Source organism: Neovison vison, chromosome 9 (assembly GCF_020171115.1).
Source record: "Neovison vison isolate M4711 chromosome 9, ASM_NN_V1, whole genome shotgun sequence".
Classification (NCBI taxonomy): Eukaryota; Metazoa; Chordata; class Mammalia; order Carnivora; family Mustelidae; genus Neogale; species Neogale vison.
In genome coordinates this window covers 8028517-8043983 of record NC_058099.1, presented here as the reverse complement: position 1 = coordinate 8043983, position 15467 = coordinate 8028517, and the positions used below count along the sequence as shown (strand labels likewise).

At 51.4% G+C, this 15467-nt stretch overlaps 1 protein-coding gene across 6 annotated transcripts in view; it reads left to right on the top strand.

Annotated features, from left to right (window-relative positions):
* The window catches only part of RALGPS1 (Ral GEF with PH domain and SH3 binding motif 1), a 273218-nt gene extending 259624 nt beyond the window's left edge, over positions 1 to 13594 (top strand). For 3 of the 6 annotated variants that reach the window (XM_044264877.1, XM_044264876.1, XM_044264880.1), the window contains 5 exons: positions 61 to 166; positions 1974 to 2066; positions 2222 to 2327; positions 4962 to 5053; positions 8992 to 13594. In XM_044264877.1, the coding sequence (XP_044120812.1) occupies positions 61 to 166; positions 1974 to 2066; positions 2222 to 2327; positions 4962 to 5053; positions 8992 to 9021 (427 nt within the window). In that variant the 3' untranslated portion in view covers positions 9022 to 13594. Of the gene's footprint in view, positions 1 to 60; positions 167 to 1973; positions 2067 to 2221; positions 2328 to 4961; positions 5054 to 8214; positions 8430 to 8991 lie in introns of those variants that run through there. The other 3 variants (XM_044264875.1, XM_044264874.1, XM_044264878.1) reach the window with 3 other exon arrangements.
* Positions 13595 to 15467: the final 1873 nt, after the last annotated feature.

Sequence of the window (15467 nt, the reverse complement as noted above, 5' to 3'; positions counted from 1 at the left end):
GGGAGAGGTGCCTGAGCGCGGCTCCTCCAGGGCAATGTCTGACCAGTGGTCTCCCCCCAGCCCCACGGGCCCATGCATCTGTACGCTGGGGAGCTCGGCCACAGTGCCCACCATGGAGGGTCCTCTGAGGAGGAAAACTCTGCTCAAGGAAGGCCGGAGACCCGCGGTAAGTGCAGACCCACCTCCGTCCAGAGGCAGCAGGGCCCTTGGGGAGGTCCCTGGGCTCTGGCTCTGGCTGTGCCACTGAGTGGGCAAGGGCCTCACTCCCCACATCTGTAAACTGGGATACAATAGTGCCTCTGTCTCTGAGGACTCAGCAAGACTGTCACATACGGCTGTGCACACAGCGAACATGTGGTGACCCAGAGCTGTGACGAGGGCGAGTGGAAGCCCGCAGACCCCCGGGCTTTGGGTTGGAACTACCCCTGAGAGGGCTGGCACAGCCTGTGCCTGGTCCCCAGCTGCAGGTGCCCTCTTCCCCCATGGCAGCAGCATCAGGAGGCCTTTGAGGCTCTACCATTTGTTCCCGGGTCACCTGTGCCAGACCCCCAAGTCACTGGCTCCATTACCTCCCCCCACGGCAGGGCCTCAGCCACATACAGGGACCCCCAAACTGTTACCACGGAGCATCCGTGCAAGGGTTTCCTACCAACAGACCGTGGGTTGCGTCTCCAGGCAGCATCCGCTACCATCTGCTCTGCCTTCCTGTTCCTGCTCTGGCCCTTGCCCGTGGAACCCCCTGAAACCACCCCCTCCTATCTGTGCCCACCGTGAAGGTGCCAGGGTGCTAGCCCAGCCGTCCCCTCCAGATGCTGCCCTGTCTGCAGGTGCCAGTGGCTCATGGGTAAGGGGAGTCTTCAACCCCGGCCCTAGGCTGCCCTTCGTCCTTGGGCCCAGATTCTCACAGAGCGTTCTATGACATGGGGCCCTAGATCTGGCCTGTTGTACAGACCTGCCTGCTTCTCTCCCACAGAGTTCAGGCCTCGGTCATTCTGAGTCAGGGCGAGACAGTGTCCTGCTAGCAGAGTTTTCCCAGATGTTGGCTGGCCCACTAGTGAGTGATGAAGCCAGTCCAGTGGGTCATGGCCTGTATTTGTGAGCAGAATAGAGTAGAATGGAAAACAGCAGCATCCCATATGTATAATAAAGCTAAGTTCGTTTCATGAAGCTTCTTTCAGTTGGACACGTATGTGCTTGTGTGTTATGCACACGTGTGGGTGTCGTCAGACACGTCTGACAGCCTGTGCTGTCACTGTTGCCAGCCCCGGAGCTGCATCCAGCGTGGAGGGGCTCTTGTGGGCTGTGGTTCAGAACGGTCGGCCTCGCTCCGCTCAACCTTGTTCCTTGCAGGAGCTGATACTTCCTTCACCTTTGCAAATCAAAAGGCTTGTTGGAGTGATTTTCCCTAAAGCCAGGGGCAGAGCCCCCTGAAGAGGGAATCCCAGCCTTGTTGCCTAGAGAAACAGAAAGAATACCTGTAGCTCTGCCCTGTTGGCTTTTCCCCCTTCGAATCCTGCAGCTTCCCACGCGCTGCCATTCAGTCCCAGCCCGAGCACCCCAGTGCAGATACTATGGTTCGACTGGGCTATGGTTTGGCTTGTCCATGTTTTGAAAATGTTTTTCTCCAGGACCTTCTTGGGCCCAAGTCACCTGAACACACAGAAATTAAGCCTTGGCACTGCCTTAAACAAGGTGAAAAAAATGCAAGGCTCTCGGAGTAAAGGAGCCAGAGAGGGGAGTCAGGGCTCAGAGCGCAGAGGCACTAATGAAGAGGCTCTCCCTCCCCCAGGCCCTGGCCGGAGGTGACACTGATGCCTGTGGGGCCAGGGGAAGAGATGAGGCCCGTGCTGGCACTGACTGGCAGGAAGGGGACACCCTTCCACCTTTGTGGCTGGGAATCCGGCAGGGAGGGGGTGCTCCACCCCCCCCCCCCAACATGCAGCGTTGCCATCCTGCCTTCCCTTGCTCCATAGCTGTCCTCATGGACCAGGTACTGGGTCATACTCTCGGGATCCACCCTCCTGTACTACGGAGCCAAGTCCTTGCGGGGCACAGACAGAAAACACGTAAGTCCCAGAAGAGGACTCTCCATACTGGGACTTCGGGTGGTATGAGCTGGGGGGAGGGGGGAGGGGCGGGAAGGAACCTTTCCAGGCCCAGCTCGGCTTCCCCCGGGAGTGAGGGGCATTGGCCTTCTAGTTATGCTGTTGTTCTTCCCCAGTACAAATCCACACCCGGCAAAAAAGTCTCCGTGGTGGGCTGGATGGTGCAGCTGCCTGACGACCCCGAGCACCCCGATATCTTCCAGCTGAATAACCCCGACAAAGGTAGGCAGCAGCCCTGGTGCTGGGTGCACACGACTTCCCTCCACCCTCTTTCCCTCGTCTGCTAAATGTGCATTTTGAAACCATAAGAACTTTGGGGGCTGCTGCTTTCCCTTTGCTTTAGGTTGTGATCAGAGGGCGCCACACTAGTCCGTGAAACCAGTGTAACCACTGAGCCGTGGGCATGGCACGTGGCTGCAGGAACCCTTTTGTGGCCTCACCTGTGGCTACTGGGGCTCATCACCTTTGAAGCTATAGCCTTAGGGGCTTGGAATAAATAATATAATGCTGCATAAGGCAGGGACCATGTGGCTAGAAGGGTCTTGGGTCTTGGGAGACTAAAGAGACATCGCTGACATTAGACTCACATCCCTGCCATGAGACTCTCACAGTACCCCGGTCCAAGGCCAAATCAGAGAAGAGCCCTTTTACAAAAGCCCCAACTTCAACTTGTCTGGTCATCTCCCATATCTTCCTGGTTCCATCTCTCCCACGTGGCCATGTTACGTGGAAGGAGAGGTTCACGGCGCCATCTTGTCTGGAAGCCCTATTTGCATTGGCCTTGCTATCAAGGAAATGGCAGTCAGAACCACAATGAGATATCACCTCACACCTATCAGAATGGCTAAAATCAGAAAGACAAGAAATAACGAATGTTGGTGAGGATGTAGAGAAAAAGGAACCCTGTGCATTGTTTGTGGGAATCTAAATTGGTGTAGCCCCTGTGGAAAAGAATACGGAGGTCCTTCAGAAAATGAAAAATAGGAATACCATCTGATCCAATAATTCCATTACTGGGTACTTACCTAAAGAAAATGAAAACACTAATCCAAAAAGATATGCACCCTTATGTTTATTGTATTATTGATAATGGAAGCAACCTAAGAGTCCTTTGATAGTTGAATGGAGAAGGAAGATGTGATAACACACATACACATCACACACACACACACCATAAAAATATTACATAGCCATAAAAAAGAATGAGATCATGCCCTTTGTAATGATGCAGATGGACCTAGAGGGTGTTATGCCAAGTGAATTAAGTCAGACTGAGAAAGACAAATATGATATGATTTCCTTCATGTGGTATCTAAAAACAGCAACAACAAAAAAACAAATGAATAAACAAAAAGCAGTATCAGACATATAAATATAGAAGATAAACTGATGATTTCTAGAGGGGAGGGGATGGGGAGATGGAAAAATGGGTGAAGGGGAATAGGAGATACAGGCTTCCAGTTATGGAATGAGTATGTCATAGGAATATGGTCAATGATATTTTAATAGACTTGTATGATGATCATAGTAACTGCACTTGTGGTGAACATAGCATAATGTATAAACTTATTGAGTCACTGCATCGTACACCAGAAACTAATGTAACATTTTGTGTCAACTATACTAAAAAAAAAAAAAAAAATAGAAAAAGAAAAAGAATAGCTCACGCTTGTCTTCTTGGTAGCCCATGTCACATGACAAAACCCCAAAATACCGGGGTCTTGGGTTTTAGCCAGGCAAAGTCACTGGGACTGTCAGGCCTCCAACCATCTTTACATCTTCTCAGGAATGTTCTAGTGCGAGGTTCACGTACATACAAATCACCTGCGGAGCTAGTAAAAATTCAGGTTTGGATTCAGTGGATCTGGGCCCAAGGTCCTGCTTTTCTAACAAGCTCCCGGGTAATGCTGGTAATGCTGCCAGAGAGAGACTGCAGGGTTCCAGCCTTGTGAGCTGGGAAGTCAGAAAACAGGAAACCTCCAGTGGCCCAGGGACTGGAGAGGAGGGGAGCCAAGGTCTCTGCTCCACGTCTGAATGGTTGAATGCACGTGCAGCTACACACACGTCATAGCGCGTCCCAGTCTGGTCGCCCCTGGAATTTCTTCCTCAAGCTTCCAGGCTTGGGTTAGAAGTCATCTTTCTTGAGGAAGTAACTGTTGGGCCCACAGGAAAGCACTGTCCCCAAGCAGAGGAAAATGCAATACAGAGGGTGGCCAGGGTCTGTGGATAGAATTCAAGGGGTTTGTAAACTCGAGTGGTGAAAAAAAAATTACATCTTTCTTTTCCTATGGACTCTCATGCCTTTATTTATGAGTATAGAACTACTAGAATATTCACAACACCCGTGATTTTATGTCCAAGAAAAACCACAGATATTTTCTTATCACGTGCAGCTGTAGATTTCTGAGTGGCTCACCTCTCTGGAATTAACAGAACGGTGTCAGACCTGCCCCTAGATCTCGGTACTTGTGCATTAATAGAGGAGCACATCTAGAACTGTATTACTCAAGTGTTTTTTAGTAGTTTGATAACTGCATTTCAGTGGTATTGATCTCTTTCCTTTTTTTTTTTTTTTTTTTTTTTTAATGCATTGGAAATGTTATTCTGAGGAAGGTCCAAGGCCTCACCAGAGTCCAATGCGCCGTGGCCCAGCAGTGGCTAAGAGCCCCGGTCCCCACAGACACGCCAGAGGCACCCAAGGTTCTGCCCCTGCAAGCCCCAAGCTTACACCGGGCTGCTCCTGACCTCCCTTGGTTTGGTTAACCTAAGTTCACATTTATCTTCAGGCTCCTGTCGCAGGCAGACCCTCCCATGAGACCCTCCCTCTTCCTAACCGATGTTTCCTCTGCCCATCAGGCAATGTTTACAAGTTCCAGACTGGTTCCCGGTTTCATGCAATACTGTGGCACAAGCATTTGGACGATGCATGTAAAAGCAACAGGCCTCAGGTAAAGTCGCCGAAACCCTGCTTGTCTCTGGAAATCTCTCTCCCACCCTTAGGACTAAGGGTCCGTAGAAAACAGGGCTCCTTCCTTCCCTCAGAGCCTCTCAGCTGTGTTCCTAGGCACTGTCTTTTGAGCAGCCTTTTCCCATGAGACGGGGCACCCTCTGCTCAGCTGAGAGCTAAGTCCGGCTCCAGACCAGAACTGTGAACCTGGTCCCGTGTCTTTCCCACTAAGGGAAACAGCACCGAAACATCCATCGGGCACAGTTGGGTGACAGATGCGATATGGCCCCAAGGCTGAGGATACAGCACCCATTTAGACCATGTCCCCCAAAAGCGGATTCGTGGGCGTACTCCACAGTGACAAAAGGGCCTCCCTGCCCACAACCCTTAGGAATAATACTATCAGCTAACGCTGGGAGCCAGCCACGGCTGCTCCTCGGGGTCTCTGCGGCAGCAGGACCGCTGGTCTGCGCCTCGCCCAGGCCCAGGCACTGCGGGCAGCGTTTTACCTGCGGGAATCGGCGGAATCCTTCCAGCGCCCCGTGAGGCACGTTTCTCTTCCCGTCTCCATTCTGTGCTGAGGACACTGAGGTTCAGAGAGTGGCAGACACTCGTTCCAGGTCCTAAGGTGAATGAGATCTAACCCCAGTCTGCCGGCCACCAAAGTCTGGACTTGCTGCCCCGAGCCCCCTACCCTCGCACTTCCCAGAGGGCCCCCAGCTAGCTCAGCCTCCCGAGGTTGAGCTGAAGGCCCGGGAGCACAGCCTCGCTGTTGCTGTCGGGCTTCTGAGAGGCTCGGCTGCTCCAGCCCTCAGCACCCAGCGGGGCAGGCTGCACGTTTCTGCCCCTGGGAGTCAGGGCGTTTGGCCGCTGGTGTTCCTGTCCCTCCCCTTCCCTGTCCGTGTGCCCCAGGGACCAGCCAGAAGAGGGCGCTGCGGAATGGGTCCCTCTCAGTCTGGGGACAAGGCAAGCTCCAGAACTTTAGAATAGGCTGTGCCAGCTTCAGGCAGGTGGCAGCTGGGAGGCACCGGCTCTGAGATGTTAGGGGGCCCTCAGCAAAGGCTGGTTCACGCCAGGCATTGGGTCTGGGAGGCTGCTGGCGACAGCACAGTCACGGACTTCTGGGTCCCTCCGAGTGCTTCTCGCAAATCAGAGGGAAGTCTCAGTTTGGTCCTACTCAGGATTTTCATCTGTAACGTCACATGAGAACATACGTGAAAGCTGGTCAGATTACAGATGATGGGAAGCTAGAAAGCAGAAGTAGTAGAAAGTTATTGACAAAATAAAACAGTAGGAAAGACTGACAAAGGGAAAATGCAAGGCAGCACAGAGCAGCTTGAGGTAAACTGCATTTGAGTCCCCCTACTCACCTATCTGTCTGTCGGAATTTGTCCCGGTGGTAGACTCACACGCGTCCACAAAGGTCTGTGGCTAAGAATGTTCACTGCAGGGACACCTGGCTGGTTCAGTCATGGAGGCGTCCAACTCTTGCTTTCAGCTCAGGTCTTGATCTCAGGGTCATGAGTTCAAGCCCCACTTCGGCGTGAAGGCTACTTTAAAAAAATGTTCACTGCAGCACTGTCCTTGATAGAAAAAAACTGGAAACCTCTGTGACTGTCAGTAAATCCATATTGTGTGACATCTGGTAGCGATTAGAAAGACAGAAGCAGATCTGTGTGTGGTATCCTGAAAGGGGCCCCAAGATAGAAGTAAAAAGCAAAGTCTAGGGGCACCGGGCTGGCTCAGCCAGTAGAGCCATGAGTCTGATTACTTAAAAAATAAAATAACTTAAACAGGGGCGCCTGGGTGGCTCAGTGGGTTAAAGCCTCTGCCTTCGGCTCAGGTCATGATCCCGGGCTCCCGGGATGGAGCCCGGCATCGAGCTCTCTGCTCGGCAGCGAGCCTGCTTCCCTTCCTCTCTCTCTGCCTGCCTCTCTGCCTATTTGTGATCTCTGTCTGTCAAATAAATAATAAATAAAATCTTAAAAAAAAAATTTAAAAAGCAAAGGTAAAACATATGTAAGGGCCATCTCATTTGTATTAAAATACATAAGCTTATTTATAATATATACGGTTGTCTCTGTATATAAGATTTCTAAAGTGATGTGCAGGAAGCTATCGTTCGTGGTGTCTAGAGTGCTTATGTATGTTTTTTTACATTTAACAAATGTAACTACTCGTCTCCACAACAGGAACCTGTCGGCCAGGGGTTTCGGCCGACAGTCACCTCAAGGTGATGCAAACTAAACAAGGCCCCAGGTCACATTAAGAGAGGAGGAGTACCCTGACCTTTCCCAAACTAGTCACACTGGGTGTGTCTGGGGCTGCAGCAGGGAGCAGGAAACGGGGTCAAAAACCACTTGGCAGAGCAGGTGTTTGGTCAGAAAGACAAATGGATTGAACCTCTTCATGGCAAATGTGGTGTGCTGTGGCCAAGTTCTGCAACTTTTAAGTATTTTTGACCTAGCCAAGAGGGACCTTTTATTTGTTTCTACCTTTTCCCCCTTTTTATTTCAAATTTACTTCCCACCCCATATTCCTGCCCTGTGCTGCATGTGATCATAAAAAGCTGGCAGCAGCTCACGCTTCCACCCTGTGATGGCATGCAGGCCTGCGAGGAAAGAAAGCACAGAAATTCGTCTATACCCATGGAAAATCTCAGTGACTGGGACCAGTTTTCTTTTTGGTGGACTTGCATTTCTTAAAATTGTTTGTACTAACACTGAATATGCTTAAACCTTATTTATAACCTGTGTAAGGTGTAAACCACAGCTAGAAAAACACACACCGCTCGCTGCCCGCCCAGCCTAAGGGCAGGACCTCCCTCCCCCAGAGACCTCTTCCTAACTCAGTGTGCCCCCCCCATCTGCCTGCACCCCCTAACCACACTCCTGATGGATTTACTGTTCTTTTAAAATGTTAGCACACATATTTGATTCCTTCATGTATTGTCTGGAGTACATTTTTTAAAACATTTTTTAAAAATAGAACCATAACGGGTTATTTTCTTCTGTGACTTACTTTTCTCCTACAGCGTGTTCCTGAGATTCATCTGTGTCCATGTGTGTAGCTGTCATTCATTTATGTGTACTGATTTTTTTTAATTAATTCTTCTGGCAGTGTTCCCAGGAATGATTTCCTGCTTTTCGCTATTTTGAACAGTGCTGCTGTGGCCGTTCTCATAGCTGTCTCCTGGTGCAAGGAGATGCACTTTTTTTCCCCCATTCATCACTTTGACCAAATTGAAACCAAGATGGATTTGTTTTTGATGAAATTGCTTCTCATCAAATCTCCCAGAACCCTACAGCAGAGCCGGGTAGGGGAGCCTGGGGCAGAGGGCAGCTTAGAAGGGAGAGGGAAGCACACTGACCTTGGGCTGGTGGTCTTCCAGCAAAGGGAGCTGGGATTGTGTCCTGGGAACAAAGCTATGGGAAGATCTTGGGGGTCCCAGTATCCCGATCTCTCCTCCTGGTGCTCTTGCTTTCAGTTCCCACCACCCTCTCACCACCTACCCCTGCCGCTGGTTTCCCTTCCAGAGGCTTGGGCCCATCCCTGCAGAACAGGCCTCCTTTCCGCTCCAAGGGCAGTTCTGTTCTGCCACCAGCTGGTAAACGAGAGCGTGGGCTCTGGGGCCATGGCCTGCCATCTGCTTGAGGTGGGCTCCCCTCTCTAAGCCTCAGGGTCCTCATCTTTGTCATGGGGACTCCTCCAGAATCTGCCTCCTGGGGTGTCATGAAGACTAGAGGAACGATGATGTCAGGTGCCTGGCACAGTGGCCCCTTGACAGACAGCGGCCGTGGTTCTGGCCGGGCCGTCTTCCCACTCGCCCTGCTCATTCGGAGACTCGCTGGGAAAGACCCAATCCCTTCCCTTAGGGGCACCCCTTGTCCCATTCCCAAAGGTTGGAACTTTGACCAGAGGCTGAGCTTTCTCTTCCAGGTACCTGCGAACCTTATGTCATTTGAATAAGTCTCTGCAGGACTTGGCGTGACTTCAGAGGCTCCTGGGAGCCCAGCTTGGGACTGGTGGCGAAGCGCACCTCCTGGGCACAGGCTCTTGGCCAGCGTGCTGGGTGACTCACGGCCGGACTCGAGGGGCCTTGGCCGGCGGCCTCACAGCCCTGAGGGCTCTGTCAGCACCGGGCCCACCTGCCAATCCCCAGCGACTCTCACGCTACTCATTCTTCAGCACCACCCCGCGAAGCCGCGGTTGGGCCCCAGACTCTGCACCCCACCCTCCCTCTCTGGGCCCTCGTCCGTCCACCAGCTGCTGCTTCGACTAGAGAGCATCCGGCCCACGTTGGGTCCCCCATGCTTTCTCCTGCACAAGAGTGGACAGTGTTAACCTGCATGAGGGGCCAGAGAGAAGGAACAGGCTATGGAGGAACAGGCTTTTTATACCCCAAGTGCACGGGGTCGCTCGCCCACAGGGCTGCCTCAGATTTTGTACAACCCCCAAAGCGTCCTCTGCGTGTGCGTGCCCTATACGTGTGCGTGCGAGCGAGTGTGAACTCTTCAAGAAACATGCATTTTGGCACAAGACTTGTGACATCACACCCTCCATTCGCTTTGAGGCCCTGCTTTAACCTGACATGACAGCCTTGTCCACCGAGGAAGGTCAGAGTGAGAGCCCGGATTCCTCCTGTGTTAAGGGTTCCTTGCATTCTTTTACTGTAAACAAACAATGCCTTAAATTGTGTCTTGTTTTCTGTTCCAATGGGTGCTATTCATCTGGAAGGTCTGCTCTCTGGGCCCCCCGGGTCCCTTCCAGGCCTTGTTGCTGTTGGCTCTTCTGAGACAGGACCCGGCTTCACTGTGGACTGGGCTGGTCTGCTTGCTCCCTCCCGCCCCTCTCCTGCAGGGTCTGAAAGCCCTTGTCTTCTTCCCCAAGACCATGCCAGAGTGGGAAGTTGTGACAGTTTCTCCCGGCTTCCTAGGAAGCCCGCGCAGGCTGCGGCGCTCACGCACAGAAGCGCTGGGCACAGCCTGTCCCACAGGCTGAGGTTTGCTCCCATCATCTACTGCCAGGGCGGGGCCCCCCGGCATTCCTGGTTCCACTGGGGAGCTGAGTGACACCGAGGCCTTAAGCTCCCCCAGTCTTGCACCCAAACGCAGTCACCAGCAAGTTCTCCACATCCACGTCCAAGGGCACAATTGTTGATGACCAAGGTGACAAGAGAGCAAAGCCCCGGGGAGTGAACGGTCCCAGCTCTGCATTCAGTTAAGCGCTTTTTCTCATGGACAATGTCCTTTATCTGTCACTGTCTGTCTTATTTTTAAGTGACTTTTATTTTGCACAAATACATCTTTATTCAAAACAATGAAAACTTAGCTTTATTTATGGTAGCTTTACCACCATAGCTTCTCTCCCTCCCTCCCTCTCTAATCTGGGTGCCCGAATTCTGAGAAGGAGACCCTGAAATGGTTTTCTGAATTCCTGGGTCCTTGTTGCTGTCATGGTTTCCGAGCTCACACCGATCAGACATCCAACCACCCTTAAGAGTTTCTGGGCAAGATGCTTCAAAACAACATCTTCACCAGTAAACTGTGATGGGTGAATTTTAAAACTACCAAAGGACCCACCACTGTATTTTGATCAAACGGTGACAACTTTCCTGAAAATTCCAATGAATTGAATCTTATTTTATGGTTGAGGCTTATGTGCCCAGCAACTAACCCTCCTATGGAGCAAAGTCTAGAATATTCTTGTGCCAGGAGAAGCTCCAGTTGGTAAAGCTGGTGCCATCCCACCTTGGCCATGAGTGCTCTGCGCACCTGCAAACAGCCGGGGGACGGCCGCGCGCCCCAGTTCACGCCAGTGACTAACTCAAATGGGCATCCGGAGGCCGAAAGACAACACCAAACACTCTGGCAGCTCTCACCAGAACCATGCAGTGTTAACGCCGCTTTAACCTACACTGATCTGATTCTGCCTGTTAATATCTTTTGAAGTCTTAAGTTCGGAGGAAAGCGCCAGAATGGAAAATCAGCCACTTATTTTCCTTGGGTTTCTCCACTCCTCAACTCTCCTGGCTCTTCTCATATGAAATTCTATAGATGCCAAACCAAGAACCTCAGAATTTCAGGCTCCCTTCAGTCAGTGCGTTTTCTGCCCTTTACACATTTTTCTTACCTTTTGCAAAAATTTTCTTCTGAGCTGAATTTGAAATAGCACAATTGCAATTCTTTTCAAAATGTTTAGTCTTCTCACTGATTGAGACTGATCTTACATCCCCTCCTAGAAACATTTCTAGCTTGGACTCTTGAAGACTCTGCTTAGGCCTTGTTGGTACAGGCCTTTAAAGCTGGTAAGAATCTCAAACGTACAGGAAGAGTCCTAGAGACAGGCCAAAAGATACTGGGTTCTCCCAGGCTGGACATGGGGCCCAGCATGTAAGTGCTGATTTATCTTCCCAGCATTGGTTTGTCCCTCAGGCAGCGGGTGAGGAGGCCCTCAGGCTGGCACAGAGGAAGCCAGGTACAAATCCCAAAAGGGAAAAGTCCATGGCTTTATTCTCACCCCATAGGGAAGCATTTCTGGTTTATGTTCTTTGACTGTCCATAATGCATCAATGTTTGTGAAACCATCAAAGGTGATCAATGTCTTGCATGCGTATGCTGGTTGTTGGTTTTTTTGCTTTGTTTTGTTTTGTTTTTGAGCAAACAGATCATGGTGCCCCAAAGTGAAAACTATAGAATGCTATCTAGAAATCATAGAATAGGTGGTTGGTATCATTATGATTCCCCAAGAACCTCATGCACCTCTCCCTGGGAATAATTTCTGGCCCTCTCAGTTGGAACATGTTTTATAGCTCAAGGTCAGCCAAGTGTATTCTGACAACTAAAATGCTTCACGGAGGATTGATTCAGTGGGGAGCAGTAGAAATAGTGTTCTGAGTGTGCGCAGTGAGAGAGTGCGGCCTCTCTTTCCTTCCTGAAGAAGCCCATTCATCACCCTGTCTTGCCATGGAATCTAAAGAGGAAGATACTCAAAGGCATTCTGTTTAGGAAAGAACCCACTCTCTTGCCAACTGAGTTTATAAAGCTTTTGGTTTTCCTTACCAAGATTTCCTTTCATCATCTTCCTCTCCCACCTCCTGAGCCCAAGACGTGTATCTTTTAGGATGCCATTTTACAAGTGGAAAACGATCCATGAAAATGGGAAACCTTTCACAAGTGCGGTCTGATTTCATTCCACAGGTGGGGTCTACAGCTCAGCACCCCCATCGCTAATGCTTGTAACAAGGTGAACATTGCTAAAAACACAACCTAACTTACTTTGCGTGACTTCATAAATGGCTTTACCCAGCCTCACATCATACTGACATGTTGTGTGATGTCATTTTTTACAGAGAAAAAAAAATTACAAGAGTCTCTTGGAAATAACATTCTCTGCACAAAACCACCTGTTTGTGCATTCATTCATTCGTTCATTCATGACTCTAGTGAGTGCTTCCTGAGTGCCAGGCTATGGCTGGGATATGCCATCAGTGGCTGAGAACAAGCAGAGCTGGTCCTTGCCCTCGTGGAGCTGACCACACTCCACAAGCAAACAGTCCTCACCATGGCATCTCCTCCGGCAAGACCCTGCCTCTCTCCTAACACTGGGTAGAGACCCTGTGCACATTCCTCCAGGAAGGGTTCAAAACACTCATCAGACTGAATGGCCTCTTGATCTGTGAGTTCACCTGCAAGGAGAACTAGATGGAGTCACTGTCCTAGAGACTGGTTGTTGCAGAACACCCAGGCACAGAGCTATGGCCGGGCGCGCTGCGGAGGACTCTGAGATGGAAGGAGAAAGCAGGGTCAGAACGTTCACAGTATTTACTCCAGAGGCTTTTCAGTTTTAATTTCAGTGTTAAATGCAAATACAGCGTAAGCGAGAGCTGCAATTCCTTGGGTGTTGGGAACTTGCACTGTGGACCACCTTGGAGTCCCAAGCTGCACAAGGGTGGGTACACTGGGGGCAGCCCCGAAATCCCTGTTTGCAGCAGCGTGAAGAATCATCTGTCCGTTCTATAATCGTTCATCTCTTTACCCATTTCTGAACGACTGTGACCATTCGGTAATGAAATATTAGTCATTAATTTATTAGTATGGTATAATCTTTAATAAATTTCGTGCCAAAATGCATGGTTTTTCACTTAGCATTCAAAATGTTGCATAGAGAGTAGTTTTCAATTTCTTATGTATTCCTCAAAGTAAGTTGAAAAATCAGTTTCTACATTTTAATTCGTTTCTTGTTAAATCTGTTGCACTCTCCCGGGCTGTCTTTTTTTTTTTTTTTTTTCCAGCAGACCCCCCTGCATGCAGTTGTGTAAGGACTTTCTCTAATTCTTGTGAATTGTCTCACCCGCAGTAACCACTGAACATCAGCCCTCTGTGGGATTCTTTAGATTTTTGGTGAAGTATTTTGTTACCTCAGTCTTGTATCAAGTTGCTGTATTTTTCAGCTTGTTACACTGATAATTGTTTCACTAATTAAATACTTTAATGTACAAACATCTTTGTTTACTTTGAAATTAAATGTGTTTTCCAATGAACATTGCTCAACTTATTATTCACGTGCATTTACTTAGTAAACTATTACTGTGCCAGATACAGAGATCAAGGAGGTCTGGGGCACTCAGAGCCCGGCTCAGATGTTACTAGAACATAAATGACAAATGGGAGCAGTGCCCTCAGGAAGGGACAGAGTCAGTGCTCTGGGCACTCAGAGAGGGAGATGGAGGATCTGGGGAGGGGACAGGGGCATTTGGAGATTCATTTCAGAGATTGCTGAACACATGGAGGACGGGGGAGGCAGGAAGACAGAAAAGAGAAGGAGCGGGATGAAGTTAGGAAAAGCAGCCAACCCAGTCTCACTGAATAGAGGATTTGGGGGAGTAATGGGATCCAGGTCTGAATAGATATGTTGGGGGAGTTCAAGATGTAAGGCAAAAACCAGAAACCCACTCTAGTTTGCTTAAGAAAAGGGACTTTCTTACAAGGCTGTCTCATAGAAACGTCTGGGAGGACCAAGGTGGAGTCTCACCGGGCTGGAAGGAGAAGTGGGAAGCCTCCTACCTCTTTCTCTCTCCCCTTCATTCTCTATCCAGATTGGCTTCTCTGCTGGAATGTGCAGCAGCCAGGAGCCCAGGCGTTACAGTGAAAGCGTTGGGAAAGTCATCAGGGGGTGTGTGCCAGTGACCGGATCCAAACTGATCACGGGAGCTCTGGCCCTGCCTGCCTCAGTTTCCAAAGCTACAGTGGCTGATTCTCCGGCACAGGCTCCCACACACACTCCTCAGGCTCTCCTCCAGCTCCCCAGCCTAAGCCACTACAAGCCCTGCTTGCTGAGGCGCCCTAACTGACCTCCTCCTCACGATTTGGATGGCACAGTGACCACTCGGCTTGACCCAGGTAGGGACGCTGCCCTCAGCCCCAGTGCAGTGCTCAAGGGCTCTGAGACGGATGCGTCTGACTTGGGGAGGAGGTGAGGACGGTGAGGTGCAGTGGCTGTCACACCGGTGGAAAGAGTACATCGCATCCAGTTGAGACTCGAACCCACGACTGGTCACCTGCAAAACACCAGCCCCTCTATTCTCACTGCGTCAGGCGCCACGAACGGCCACCAGGAGACAGCAGTACTTCCATTTAATGGGTGTAGAGATCCGCTAGCGAACGCAGACTGCCGTAACACGACTATTTAGCCTTGAGGGCAGGTATCCTAACCCCGCGCGTCGCCCGCGGGGGCCTGCTGCCAGCGCAGGTGAGACGGTGTGGGCGGGGCCGTGTCGTGGGCGGGGCTTGGGGAAAGCGGGCTGTGGGCGGAGCCCTGTCCAAGCTGGGTTGAAGGCAGCAGGAGTGAGCGAACCCTTGTACCGGGGGTTTTAGAGAAAAAGGGGCTCCGTGCCCGCGGACGGGACACGGGGAGGGGCGGCCCCCAGAGGGACGCTGCGACGTGAGAAACGGCCAGGAGGCACTGAGGTGTGGAGGGACGACGCTCCCGGGAGCTGACCCTTTGGGTGAGGGCAGGGGCTGCGCGGAAGCTCAGTAGTGGAGGAGTAGGTGGGCGGGGCGTGGGCTGGTGCTGAGGGGCTAGGAGCGGGAGGGGCGTGGCTTCAGGCCCGACTCGCTGAGGACAGGGTGGGCGTTTAGGGTGTCTGGGCCCAACCGAGGTGAGGAGAGCCCACCCCGGACCCAGTGGGGCCGGCGTGGGGAGGACGTACCTGGAGCTAGGGGCTGGGGCGGGACCTAGACCCGGCTGAGGAGCGCGGGGAGGGCTGGGCTGAGGTTCGGGGCGGGCGCAGGGCGGGGCCTAGGCCGGGCCGAGGAGCCCGGGGTGGGCGGGGCTGAAGCTCGGGGCGGGGGAGGGGCGGGGTCTGGACCCAGTTGCGGGGCAAAGAGCAGGCTGGACTGAAGTTCGGGGTGGGG